This window comes from Oncorhynchus keta, chromosome 1 (assembly GCF_023373465.1).
Source record: "Oncorhynchus keta strain PuntledgeMale-10-30-2019 chromosome 1, Oket_V2, whole genome shotgun sequence".
In the NCBI taxonomy this organism is placed as follows: Eukaryota; Metazoa; Chordata; class Actinopteri; order Salmoniformes; family Salmonidae; genus Oncorhynchus; species Oncorhynchus keta.
The window spans coordinates 95054973-95069851 of NC_068421.1; the positions used below are offsets into that span (position 1 = coordinate 95054973).

At 47.0% G+C, this 14879-nt stretch overlaps 1 protein-coding gene across 1 annotated transcript in view; it reads left to right on the top strand.

The window, feature by feature from the left end:
- Nucleotides 1-3625: 3625 nt before the first annotated feature.
- LOC127931789 (ras-related protein Rab-6B-like) overlaps nucleotides 3626-14879 on the top strand; it is a 139006-nt gene continuing 127752 nt past the window's right edge. Inside the window, exons 1-2 of the mRNA XM_052525455.1 lie at nucleotides 3626-3650; nucleotides 5701-5792. Coding sequence (XP_052381415.1) covers nucleotides 3626-3650; nucleotides 5701-5792 — 117 coding nt within the window. The remainder of the gene's footprint in view (nucleotides 3651-5700; nucleotides 5793-14879) is intronic.

The window sequence follows — 14879 nt, forward strand, 5'->3', positions numbered from 1 at the left end:
GGGGGGTTGAACAATTATATTTATTTTTAAGACACTGTAAGTCTGCTGAACTGGAAGCAACAAGAATGATAACAGCGACACTTGCTATGCATTTACGTACCTTTTAGGAGACAAATAAATGGGCCATTAATACCAGGACGCAACATTCGCCATTTTCCTTTTCAACGATGATACCATTTTCTGATTGCTATTGGTTTGAGTACCTTCCACTTCTTTCCATTATCAAAAAAATGTATGGACAGACACTGTCGTAAATTACAGTTGCATCATATTTAAGTTAATGTCATATTTAAATTTACTGTCACGTGATTCTCCACCCCGTGTAAACACCCTACTCTACAGTATTTCGATGAGACCAGACATACTAGACACACTTGAACTACCACGCCAAACTAGGAGAAGAGAAGTTGACGCAGCGAATTCTGTCTGAATAATGAAACAAACCAAAACAAATGTCATTTTAATACAATAGGTAGGCTAATGCATACAAAGCAAGAAGATGACCGTTTCCAGCTATCCTGTGGCAAAACAACAATATTTCCATTCCTAAGTCGTCTGTCTGACCGCCCGCAGCATGACAAATGACGACTGGAATGCTGTTCTCTATTTCATACAACCCTTGTGAAAAAAACACACATTTCACTTTCTGGCTGATGGTTCTAATTCAGAACAAATCTCTTTCCTGATATTAGAACCGTTCTGGTCCCCCTTCTTCTACCAGCAGTCATTGGTTCAATCCCTCTTCTCCCAGCAGTCATTGGTTCAGTCCCTCTTCTCCCAGCAGTCATTGGTTAAATCCCTCTTCCCCCAGCAGTCATTGGTTCAGTCCCTCTTCTCCCAGCAGTCATTGGTTCAATCCCTCTTCTCCCAGCAGTCATTGGTTAAATCCCTCTTCCCCCAGCAGTCATTGGTTCAATCCCTCTTTCCCAGCAGTCATTGGTTCAGTCCCTCTTCTCCCAGCAGTCATTGGTTCAATCCCTCTTCCCCCAGCAGTCATTGGTTCAGTCCCTCTTCTCCCAGCAGTCATTGGTTCAATCCCTCTTCTCCCAGCAGTCATTGGTTCAATCCCTCTTCTCCCAGCAGTCATTGGTTCAGTCCCTCTTCTCCCAGCAGTCATTGGTTCAATCCCTCTTCTCCCAGCAGTCATTGGTTCAGTCCCTCTTCTCCCAGCAGTCATTGGTTCAGTCCCTCTTCTCCCAGCAGTCATTGGTTCAATCCTTCTTCTCCCAGCAGTCATTGGTTCAATCCCTCTTCTCCCAGCAGTCATTGGTTCAATCCCTCTTCCCCCAGCAGTCATTGGTTCAATCCCTCTTCTCCCAGCAGTCATTGGTTCAGTCCCTCTTCTCCCAGCAGTCATTGGTTAAGTCCCTCTTCTCCCAGCAGTCATTGGTTCAGTCCCTCTTCTCCCAGCAGTCATTGGTTCAATCCTTCTTCTCCCAGCAGTCATTGGTTCAATCCCTCTTCTCCCAGCAGTCATTGGTTGATTATCTCTTCCTCCAGTAGTAATGGGTTGATTCCCTCTCCCCCAGCAGTCATTGGTTGAGAGGCCATGCAGGATCCAGGAAGCCGGTGCTTTCTTTAACGATGATGTGTGATTGGTTAATTATGAAAGAGTTACTGAATTATTGAGTCTGCATGGGAGTCTGTTTGTGCAGCGCAGCACAGTGCTTCTCTCTGTGTGTGGCATTCTATATATAACCCAGAGAGGATGCCTGGCTCTGCCGTTCAAAACTAAAACAACAAACACCTCTGTGGCTTTGCTTTCAACATGACTTGATCTAATATTGAGGAATGTCAACTGTTTGATCCCTTCATTTCATCACGCTATTTAATTCATAGACTTCGTAACACTTCTCCTTCAGGGTTTTCAACCCAATCTGACTAAAGAGCTTTCTTGATAGATGACCATCATCCTTGCACTATGTTTTAGATATTTCTTTATCTTTTTATGTGAACTAGAGACAATTAGGTTACAGTGAGAGTCTAGATGATCTGGCTGTGGGAGAATAGAGGAGAAGTATACATATATTAAGTAATGCTCCTAATGCCAGAGGCGCCTGTGTGAGTATTACTGCCCTCCGCAGTGGCTGGCATGGTAATGGGATCGTGATCAAGCTAGCGGTGGCCAGGTCTATCAGAGTGGGCAGACCAGGCAGGGGGTACCTCGCTGTGCAGCAGCACTGTGTCCAATGCTGCAGAGCTCCCCCGTCTCCAAGGCCCCAATGCTGCAGAGCTCCCCCGTCTCCAAGGCCCCAATGCTGCAGAGCTCCCCCGTCTCCAAGGCCCCAATGCTGCAGAGCTCCCCCGTCTCCAAGGCCCCAATGCTGCAGAGCTCCCCCGTCTCCAAGGCCCCAATGCTGCAGAGCTCCCCCGTCTCCAAGGCCCCAATGCTGCAGAGCTCCCCCGTCTCCAAGGCCCCAATGCTGCAGAGCTCCCCCGTCTCCATGGCCCCAATGCTGCAGAGCTCCCCCGTCTCCAAGGCCCCAATGCTGCAGAGCTCCCCCGTCTCCAAGGCCCCAATGCTGCAGAGCTCCCCCGTCTCCAAAGCCCCAATGCTGCAGAGCTCCCCGTCTCCATGGCCCCAATGCTGCAGAGCTCCCCCGTCTCCAAGGCCCCAATGCTGCAGAGCTCCCCCGTCTCCAAGGCCCCAATGCTGCAGAGCTCCCCCGTCTCCAAGGCCCCAATGCTGCAGAGCTCCCCCGTCTCCAAGGCCCCAATGCTGCAGAGCTCCCCCGTCTCCAAAGCCCCAATGCTGCAGGGTCCCAACACTGCAAACTCAACTGGCTCCAAGCCTCAGCTCCAATACTGCATGCTCCAATACGGCAGGCTCTAATACTGCAGGCTCCAATACGGCAGGCTCTAATACTGCAGGCTCTAATACTGCAGGCTCTAATACTGCAGGCTCCAATACTGCAGGCTCCAATACTGCAGGCTCCAATACTGCAGGCTCTAATACTGCAGGCTCTAATACTGCAGGCTCTAATACTGCAGGCTCTAATACTGCAGGCTCTAATACTGCAGGCTCCAATACTGCAGGCTCTAATACTGCAGGCTCCAATACTGCAGGCTCCAATACTGCAGGCGCCAATACTGCAGGCGCTAATACTGCAGGCTCTAATACTGCAGGCTCTAATAGTGAAGGCTCTAATACTGCAGGCTCTAATACTGCAGGCTCTAATACTGCAGGCTCTAATACTGCAGGCTCTAATACTGCAGGCTCTAATACTGCAGGCTCTAATACTGCAGGCTCTAATACCGCAGGCTCCAATACTGCAGGCTCCAATACTGCAGGCTCCAATTCCCCATGTACAATACATTACACTGCCAGTGTATTAGGCATCGTTTTCCAGTGTTTGCTGTTAAAAAAACATTATGAACACTCTGTTCTTCCCATGACATCGACTGACCAGGTGAATCCAGGTGAAGTCTATGATCCCTTATTGATGTCACCTAAATCCACTTCAATCAGTGGAGGTGAAGGGGAGGAGACATGTAGATGAAGGGGAGGAGACGGGTTAAAGTAGGATTTTAAAGCCTCGGGACAATTGAGACATGGATTGTGTGTGTGTGGCATTCAGAGGGTAACCGGACAGGAAAGAAGATTGAAGTGCCTTTGAACGGGGGTATGTTAGTAGATGCCAGGCACAACGGTTGGTGTCAAGAACTGCAACGCTGCTGGGTTTTTCACGCTCAGCAGTTTCCTGTTTGTATCAAGAATGGTCCACCACCCAATGGACATCCAGCCAACTTGACCCAACTGTAGTCAGCATTGGAGTCAACATGGACCAGCATCCCTGTGGAACGCTTTCGAACCCTTGTAGAATCCAACTCAATATAAGAAAGGTGTTCTTAATGTTTTGCGTAGACGTTAATCTACCACTCTCCTGGCATTAGCTAACAATAAATATCTACTGTACTGTACTGGGTTCAGTCAGATATCTACTGTACTGTACTGTACTGGGTTCAGTCAGATATCTACTGTACTGTACTGGGTTCAGTCAGATATCTACTGTACTGTACTGGGTTCAGTCAGATATCTTCTGTACTGTACTTTACTGGGTTCAGTCAGATATCTACTGTAATGTACTGTACTGTACTGGGTTCAGTCAGATATCTACTGTACTGTACTGGGTTCAGTCAGATATCTACTGTACTGTACTGGGTTCAGTCAGATATCTTCTGTACCATAAACACTCTACAGTCCTCAAGGCCGTTACACTCTACAGTCCTCAAGGCCATTACACTCTACAGTCCTCAAGGCCGCTAACAGTCCTCAAGGCCGTTACACTCCGCAGTCCTCAAGGCCGTTACACTCTACAGTCCTCAAGGCCATTACACTCTACAGTCCTCAAGGCCGCTAACAGTCCTCAAGGCCGTTACACTCCACAGTCCTCAAGGTCGTTAATACTCCACAGTCCTCAAGGCCATTACACTCCACAGTCCTCAAGGCCGTTACACTCCACAGTCCTCAAGGCCGTTAACTCCACAGTCCTCAAGGTCGTTAACACTCCACAGTCCTCAAGGCCATTACACTCCACAGTCCTCAAGGCCATTACACTCCACAGTCCTCAAGGCCATTACACTCCACAGTCCTCAAGGCCGTTAATACTCCACAGTCCTCAAGGCCATTAACACTCCCAGTCCTCAAGGCCATTAACACTCCACAGTCCTCAAGGTCGTTAACACTCCACAGTCCTCAAGGTCGTTACACTCCACAGTCCTCAAGGCCGTTAATACTCCACAGTCCTCAAGGCCGTTAACACTCCACAGTCCTCAAGGTCGTTAATACTCCACAGTCCTCAAGGCCATTAACCACAGTCCTCAAGGCCGTTAATACTCCACAGTCCTCAAGGCCATTAACTCCACAGTCCTCAATACTCCACAGTCCTCAAGGCCATTAACTCCACAGTCCTCAAGGCCGTTAACACAGTCCTCAAGGCCATTAACTCACAGTCAAGGCCGTTAATACTCCACAGTCCTCAAGGTCGTTACACTCTACAGTCCTCAAGGCCGTTAATACTCCACAGTCCTCAAGGCCATTAACACTCCACTGTCCTCAAGGTCGTTACACTCTACAGTCCTCAAGGCCGTTAATACTCCACAGTCCTCAAGGCCGTTAACACTCCACTGTCCTCAAGGTCGTTACACTCTACACTCCATGGTCCTCTACAGTCCTCAAGGCCGTTAACACAGTCCCACAGTCCTCAAGGCCGTTAACACTCCATGGTCCTCTGAAGGCCGTTAACACTCCACAGTCCTCAAGGTCGTTTACTCCACAGTCCTCCATGGTCCTCAAGGCCATTAACACTCCACAGTCCTCAAGGTCGTTAACACTCTACAGTCCTCAAGGCCGTTACACTCCACAGTCCTCAAGGCCGTTAACACTCCACAGTCCTCAAGGCCGTTAACACTCCACAGTCCTCAAGGCCGTTAACACTCCACAGTCCTCAAGGCCGTTAACACTCTACAGTCCTGAAGGCCGTTAACACTCCACAGTCCTGAAGGCCGTTAACACTCTACAGTCCTCAAGGCCGTTAACACTCCACAGTCCTGAAGGCCGTTAACACTCCACAGTCCTGAAGGCCATTAACTCCACAGTCCTCAAGGTCGTTACACTCTACAGTCCTCAAGGTCGTTACACTCTACAGTCCTGAAGGCCGTTAACACTCCACAGTCCTGAAGGCCGTTAACACTCCACAGTCCTGAAGGCCGTTAACACCATTTTCTTCTCATTTCAGGCCACAATCGGAATAGACTTCCTATCAAAAACGATGTACTTGGAAGACCGAACGGTAAGTAGCTCTTTACTGCCATTTCAATGTCAACACCAGGTACACACCTTGTCCCTGTGCAATATCGTCACCTCAGTGTTAGATATACAGGTGTGTCAAACGTCACCCCAGTGTTAGATATACAGGTGTGTTAGATATACAGGTGTGTCAAACATCACCTCAGTGTTAGATATACAGGTGTATCAAACGTCACCTCAGTGTTAGATATACAGGTGTGTTACATCACCCCAGTGTTAGATATACAGGTGTGTCAAACATCACCCCAGTGTTAGATATACAGGTGTGTCAAACGTCACCCCAGTGTTAGATATACAGGTGTGTCAGATATACAGGTGTTAGAACGTCACCTCAGTGTTAGATATACAGGTGTGTCAAACGTCACCCCAGTGTTAGATATACAGGTGTGTTAGATATACAGGTGTGTTAGACGTCACCCCAGTGTTAGATATACAGGTGTGTTAGATATACAGGTGTGTCAAACATCACCCCAGTGTTAGATATACAGGTGTGTCAAACGTCACCTCAGTGTTAGATATACAGGTGTGTCAAACGTCACCTCAGTGTTAGATATACAGGTGTGTAAGATATACAGGTGTGTTAGATATACAGGTGTGTCAAACGTCACCCTAGTGTTAGATATACAGGTGTGTCAAACGTCACCTCAGTGTTAGATATACAGGTGTGTTAGATATACAGGTGTGTCAAACGTCACCCCAGTGTTAGATATACAGGTGTGTCAAACGTCACCCCAGTGTTAGATATACAGGTGTGTCAAACGTCACCTCAGTGTTAGATATACAGGTGTGTCAAACGTCACCCCAGTGTTAGATATACAGGTGTGTTAGATATACAGGTGTGTCAAACGTCACCTCAGTGTTAGATATACAGGTGTGTCAAACGTCACCCCAGTGTTAGATATACAGGTGTGTCAAACGTCACCCCAGTGTTAGATATACAGGTGTGTCAAACGTCACCTCAGTGTTAGATATACAGGTGTGTCAAACGTCACCTCAGTGTTAGATATACAGGTGTGTTAGATATACAGGTGTGTCAAACATCACCTCAGTGTTAGATATACAGGTGTGTCAAACGTCACCCCAGTGTTAGATATACAGGTGTGTCAAACGTCACCTCAGTGTTAGATATACAGGTGTGTCAAACGTCACCTCAGTGTTAGATATACAGGTGTGTCAAACGTCACCTCAGTGTTAGATATACAGGTGTGTCAAACGTCACCTCAGTGTTAGATATACAGGTGTGTCAAACGTCACCTCAGTGTTAGATATACAGGTGTGTTAGATATACAGGTGTGTCAAACGTCACCTCAGTGTTAGATATACAGGTGTGTCAAACGTCACCCCGTGTTAGATATACAGGTGTGTCAAACGTCACCTCAGTGTTAGATATACAGGTGTGTCAAACGTCACCTCAGTGTTAGATATACAGGTGTGTCAAATGTCACCCCAGTGTTAGATATACAGGTGTGTCAAACGTCACCCCAGTGTTAGATATACAGGTGTGTCAAACAGTCACCCCAGTGTTAGATATACAGGTGTGTCAAACGTCACCCCAGTGTTAGATATACAGGTGTGTCAAACATCACCCCAGTGTTAGATATACAGCTGTGTCAAACGTCACCTCAGTGTTAGATATACAGGTGTGTCAAACGTCACCCCCTCAGTGTTAGATATACAGGTGTGTCAAACGTCACCTCAGTGTTAGATATACAGGTGTGTTAGATATACAGGTGTGTCAAACGTCACCCCAGTGTTAGATATACAGGTGTGGTCAAACGTCACCCCAGTGTTAGATATACAGGTGTGTTAGATATACAGGTGTGTCAAACGTCACCTCAGTGTTAGATATACAGGTGTGTCAAACGTCACCCAGTGTTAGATATACAGTGTTAGATATACAGGTGTGTCAAACGTCACCCCAGTGTTAGATATTGTGTCAAACGTCACCCTCAGTGTTAGATATACAGGTGTGTCAAACGTCACCCCAGTGTTAGATATACAGGTGTTAGATATGTGTTAGATATACAGGTGTGTTAGATATACAGGTGTGTCAAACGTCACCTCAGTGTTAGATATACAGGTGTGTCAAACGTCACCTCAGTGTTAGATATACAGGTGTTGTGACCTCAGTGTTAGATATACAGGTGTGTCAAACGTCACCTGAATTTTCTGAACCGTCTCAGTGCAGCTCCTTCCAATAGGGCGCTTTCCCTTTAATTCCCAATTAAATAGCCAGCATCAGCTGCACGAAAGTGGGGTTGTGATGGAGACGTGCATGAGGATGTGTTCAACCCTCAGTTCGAAGCTTCTCTATTCCGTTTGTTTTGTTGCCGTTAAACGTGTGTTTTGTAGCCTAAGAGAGTTTACCCAGGATCGGATCCACTCTTCGCGTCCCTGGACTACACCTCTCCGTTCTTCGTGGCCTTTCTCCGTTTGGATGTGATGTATACTGTGATTTGTGTAGTTAGTGGTAGTTGAGGACTTAATTAAGAGTTGATCCGCTTTAAGGTTCTGTGGTAAAGTAATTGTTATATTGATTGTATGTTTAGTACTGGGTTTACGCTACACGGAATGAACGGACAAACATCGCGTGACAAAGTCACTTGAGTTCACTGAACTCCTTTACCGGGCAGGACTCTTTTTAGGCCCGAGGTACAGGACATTTCTGGAGGAACCAGAACTCATTGTGATATTATTATATGTGTGTGTGTAATCATTGTTGTTGCTAATACAACCCACGCAACAGAATATAGTTGTTTTTGAAGTTCTTTCCAATGTTTTAAGGGTTTATGAAAAGTTTATTTCCATCCTGACTTTTACATAAGTCCTTTGTATTGGTGTAGACTTGACGGACCAGATGGGACTCATTCCCACCCAAACTAAAAGGAGAAACCAATGTTTTCTCTGGTAGGCACAACCTACCTGGCACCCCTATAAATAATAACCTCAAGTCAAAACCGTTACATAAAAAATGGCACCCCAGATGGGACAGCTCAACATTGAGAACTAACCAAAGCAAATATTTTGTGTGGAATTAAAACAATGGATTCACCCCAAGATAATGTGCTCATCCATGTCATACCTGTCAATGGGAATACACAGGGCCATTCTGACCATCAAGCTGACAATACAAATCATAATGTGAATGGAGATAATGGAGTTGATTTGGGCCAGAGCCCTGGGAATCTGAATGCTCGGCCTGAGCCACAGGCCACAGGAGGTCTAACCAGTTACTCACTTATTGACATGGATCTGTGTGGAAGTACTGAGCTAGTCCTCCCTCTGACACCCAACCTTCCTCCATTGTCTGGTTTATCTCCAGAGGTTGTAGTCTTACAACTTCAAGGTGACATCCTTGATATTCGTCGGACTCAACAACATCTCCAAACTCTTATCCACCATAAATTCAAATGTCTGAGGGAAGAGCAACAACAGAGTGCCATGGAATTCAGAAACTCACTGAGCACTCTAACCCACACGCTGACAGAGCTCAGTGAGAGTGGAAGACGGGAAATGACTGGTGCCATGGACAGGCAGTTTGACTACCAACGAAACCAACTCACTGCCACTCTCCAATGGCGCCTGCAACATCACCACACTGAGGTCCTCAAGGACGTTAATTCTGTTTTTTCTCCCATGGTTAACACTGTAGACCACTTGCAGACAGAGCTCTCTAATTGTGTTAAAATGTTGGATGACGTGTCTGTGGACATGGCCTCCATTAGGCACAACTCCTTACACAGAGTTTCCCTGGTGTCCACTTCAGTTCAGACCACTGAGGGCCAAGCTGGCACCTCTGAACAGCCAAGACCAGGCCATGCTGCAGCCACCCCTTGCAGGATGCAATCCACCATGCATCCTGGTGTTCATTTTCATTGTCCGATAATGCACTCCCCCTCTACTTCCTCAATCCCTCCTAGCTCGTTTGTTCATGGTGATTTGAGTAGACTTCATCTGGGGGCGATGCCCATTAAATTGCAATTTCCCACCTTTGGGAAAAAAGATGACAGTTCTGATCCGCTAATGTATCTAGAAAGATGTCGTGACTTTCTTGCCCTCAATCCCCTGGCTGACGAAGAACTCCTTGCCACATTGAGGAATGTGTTGCATGGAACAGCTCGAGACTGGTGGGATGTGGCACGTCTCACCACTACCTCCTGGGCTGACTTTGAGGCCAAGTTTTCCTCTGCATTTCTATCTGAGGACTACACAGATGAATTGGCAGACAGAGTCAGAAATCGAGTACAAGGAGAGAAAGAGAGTATCCGTGACTTTGCATACGGTTACCACTCCCTGTGCAGAAGGTGGAAACCTGGCATTGAGGAGGAAGAGGTCATTAAATTGATCTTGAAGAACATCAACCCACTACTAGCCAGTCAACTCCGAGAACGAGTCACCACTGTCGATGGACTGGTTCGCTTGGGACAGCAGTTTGAGAAGGACAGAGAATGCCAACAGCAATATGACCAGAGAAAGAAACAGACACCCAAACAGTTACCCAAGACAGACCATCAACAACAGCCAGAGTCTCCAGCCAAGACCCTCTCATGTTTTGTTGGAGATGTAGCCAAAAGGGACATTCTTCAGCTACATGTCCAAGACCGTATCAAGTAAACCCTTCCAGAAACCACAAATCACAACAGGCCAACACACCTAACTGTCTTCGCAGCAATGACCATCCTTCTCTGGGTGCTTTAACCAGAGCTGAAACCCCAAGAGTCACTGCCTATGCCCCCCATCGACATCCCCTTCCTTTCAGTTAATACCGCACCAACTGGTGTTACCCCTGTCCATAGGCCCATGGACAGGAAGAGCCATCTTGGTCATCCTACACACTGCTCAATGAGAAACTGTGGAAGGAGGTTAACGGTCCACAATACACCTTGAAGCCGTGGACAGAAGGTCCACTCTATCTGGCTGATGGTGAGGCTAGACGACCACTTGGATGGAGTGAGGTAGAGTTCCGCCTGTGTAACCGCTCCTATATGATTCCTTCTGTTATTCTACAAACCAGGAACCTTGCTTTTCCTGTCGTGTTGGGAATTGATTTCATGTACTTCAGTGGTGTCCAGATTGATATCGCACACAATTGCTACTGGTTTCCATACAATCCGAGCGAGAAGCATTTCTTCCAATCAGAAGCTATGAAGTTACATGATTGGGGTTCAAATGTGGCAGTCTTCTCTGCCATTGCTCCGGTACCACTAACCCTCGATAATCCTTCTGACGATCTCCTTTTACAGGCTGTGAGAAGAGCTCAGCTGGAACAGCCAGAGGAGTTAAGGCTGTTGGAACAGCTGCAGAATAATGCTGATGTATGTACTTCAAAGCTGGGACGCACCAGGCTCCTGAAGCACAAAATATTCCTTACACAGGAAATGCCAATCAAGCAAAAGCCATATCGTTTGTCCCCAGCGAAGCTAATCATCCAAAAGGGACTCATAAATGATATGTTAACCCAAGATATAATAGAACGTTCCTCCTCTCCCTGGGCTGCTCCTGTTGTCCTCATCCCAAAAAAGACTGGTGGTCTTAGATTTTGTGTGGACTATAGGAAGACCAACAATGTTTCCCAGACTGATGCCTATCCTCTTCCCACCATCCATGAGATCCTGGAGTCATTGTCTGGCGCTGTTGTGTTCACTACCCTTGACCTCAATAGTGGTTATTGGCAGGTTGAGATGGACCAGGAAAGCAAGGACAAGACTGCGTTTGTCTGTGCCGAGGGCTTGTTTTCCTTTAAGGTGATGCCCTTTGGATTAAAGAATGCCCCTGCCACTTTCCAAAGACTCATGGAGATTGCGTTAGGTGAGCTCAAAGGGAAGATCTGTTTCGTCTACCTGGACGATATAATTATCTACTCTCAGAACAGAGAAAGACACTTTCAAGATCTTCAAGCAGTGTTGGACAAGCTAAGAGAAGCTGGTCTGACCTTAAATATGAAGAAGAGCAACTTCTGCCAAACCTCCCTGAAGTTCCTTGGCCATATTGTGTCTTTCGACGGCATTCATGTGGATCCTGAAAAGACAAAGGCTGTACAAGACTTCCCTGTGCCAACCACACTCAAGGCCCTTCAACGGTTCCTTGGTATGGCTGGATGGTACCATCGGTTTGTGTCGAACTTCTCCCAGGTGGCAGAACCCTCAACGCGATGAAGCGAAAAGGAGCGAAATTCCAATGGACGGCAGAGTGCCAGACTTCCTTTGAAACCCTGAAACGACATCTCGTCACACCTCCCATTTTAGGTCATCCCAACTTTGATTGCCCTTTTGTTGTTTACACTGATGCAAGTGATGTTGGACTTGGTGCTGTCCTAGTCCAACAGACTGGACTTGGCACTGAAGAAGTGCTAGCGTTCGCCAGTCGGACATTGAATGGAGCAGAACGGAACTACTCCACAACAGAGCAAGAGTGCCTTGCAGTGGTCTGGGCTTTGGAAAAGTGGAGGTACTACTTGGAGGGAAGACACTTCACTGTGGTCACTGACCATTCCTCCCTTGTGTGGGTGTTCAAGACCAACAAACCAAGCACCAGACTCATAAGATGGGCTCTACGGTTGCAAGAGTTCACATTTGCAGTGGAATACAGGAAAGGAAAATACAACACTGTTCCAGATGCCTTGTCCAGAGCTCCTACTTGTGATAACGGTGGCCCTGATCTTACATGTGCTACTGTCCTGTCAAGCAGTCGAGACTCGGCCAAAACAGACTTTCCCATCTCTGATGAGGCAATATGGAAAGCTCAACAGGATGATCCAGAAGTACAGGCTTTGTACCAGACTATCCTGGAAGATGGAGAAAAGATGGTCAATCCTACCACAAAGCTGACCATCATTGAAGATAAAGTCTACCGAGTCGTACAACTACCTCACAGAACACTCTACCAAATGTACATACCGGACACTCTACGCCTACAACTGCTTCAACATTTCCATGAAGACCCATTAGCTGGTCATTTGGGCAGGTTCAAAACCTACAAGCGGTTGCAAGCGTTACTCTACTGGCCACATCTGAGCATGGATGTGAAGTCACACATCCGAAATTGTCAGGTTTGTCAAATGTACAAACCAGAAGGTAGAAAGCCTGCTGGCATGTTGCAGCAAACGGTGGTTACCCGACCTTGGGAAATGTTAGAGTGGATTTGATGGGTCCATTTCTAGAAGCTCCAATCAGAATGTGTACATACTTGTTTTTGTTGATTACTATTCAAAGTGGGTGGAACTCTTTTCCCTGCGTCAGGCCACAGCAAGGACCGTCTCTAACATCCTTACGAAAGAGATCCTGACTCGCTGGGAGTGCCTGATTACATCCTGTCTGATCGAGGTTCCCAATTTGTCTCTGATCTCTTTGAGGAGACCTGCCAAAGATGGAACCTGAGGCAGAAGTTGACCACGGCCTATCACCCACAGACCAATCTCACTGAGAGAGTAAATCGAACCTTGAAGACAATGATTGCTTCCTATGTAGGGACCCAGCACAAACACTGGGACAAGCACCTTCACGAGTTTCGATTTGCCCTGAATTCTGCTGTGCAAGAGTCCACTGGAGTCACACCTGCAGAGCTGAACCTAAGTCGTCCTCTCCGAGGACCCTTGGATATGGTGCTACAGCCCCAGCAGCTTACTCCAGACGCTGCTTGCTATGACCAGGTAGGCCATCTCCATGACTTGAGAGCTCTTGTCTCAAAGAACATGATCCAGGCTCGACTCAAGCAGAAGAGAAATTATGATAAGAACAGACGAGACATGCAGTTCCAGCTTCGTGATCGGGTGTGGCTTCGCTCTCATCCTTACTCGAAAGCTGAACAATTCTTCTCGGCCAAGCTCGCTCCTAAATGGCAAGGCCCATATAGGATTGTGGGGCTGATGGGCCCTTTGAACTACCGAGTGGTGAAAGAGGACACAGGTGAAGATATGCGCATCGTCCATGTCTCACGCCTTAAGGCCTGTTACCCCTCGGCTGAGGAATTGGAGGCGATTGAGCGCCGCAAGGTCCTGGATATCTTTGAAGAGGATAGTGAGGATACTTTTCTCGGATTCCCAGACCCAGAAGTCTCGCACCTTAAGGCCTGTGACTCCTCAGCTGAGGGCGTGAGCTCCAAAAAGTAATGAAATTTTTGTAGAGGAAAGTGATGAGGAGACCTTTCTCGGTTTCCCGACCAAGATGTGCCTTCCAGGGCAATGGTCGGCTTTTTCCAGGGGGGGGGTGTGACGGCCCTGAATTTTCTGAACCGTCTCAGTGCAGCTCCTTCCAATAGGGCGCTTTCCCTTTAATTCCCAATTAAATAGCCAGCATCAGCTGCACGAAAGTGGGGTTGTGATGGAGACGTGCATGAGGATGTGTTCAACCCTCAGTTCCGAAGCTTCTCTATTCCGTTTGTTTTGTTGCCGTTAAACGTGTGTTTTGTAGCCTAAGAGAGTTTACCAGGATCGGATCCACTCTTCGCGTCCCTGGACTACACCTCTCCGTTCTTCGTGGCCTTTCTCCGCTGGAGATCTATTGGCGGATTGGATTGTCTGACTGACCGACTGACTACCACCTTTTTGTATACGGTATTTCATTTGTTTGGATGTGATGTATACTGTGATTTGTGTAGTTAGTGGTAGTTGAGGACTTAATTAAGAGTTGATCCGCTTTAAGGTTCTGTGGTAAAGTAATTGTTATATTGATTGTATGTTTAGTACTGGGTTTACGCTACACGGAATGAACGGACAAACATCGCGTGACAAAAGTCACTTGAGTTCACTGAACTCCTTTACCGGGCAGGACTCTTTTTAGGCCCGAGGTACAGGACATTTCTGGAGGAACCAGAACTCATTGTGATATTATTATATGTGTGTGTGTAATCATTGTTGTTGCTAATACAACCCACGCAACAGAATATAGTTGTTTTTGAAGTTCTTTCCAATGTTTTAAGGGTTTATGAAAAGTTTATTTCCATCCTGACTTTTACATAAGTCCTTTGTATTGGTGTAGACTTGACGGACCAGATGGGACTCATTCCCACCCAAACTAAAAGGAGAAACCAATGTTTTCTCTGGTAGGCACAACCTACCTGGCACCCCTATAAA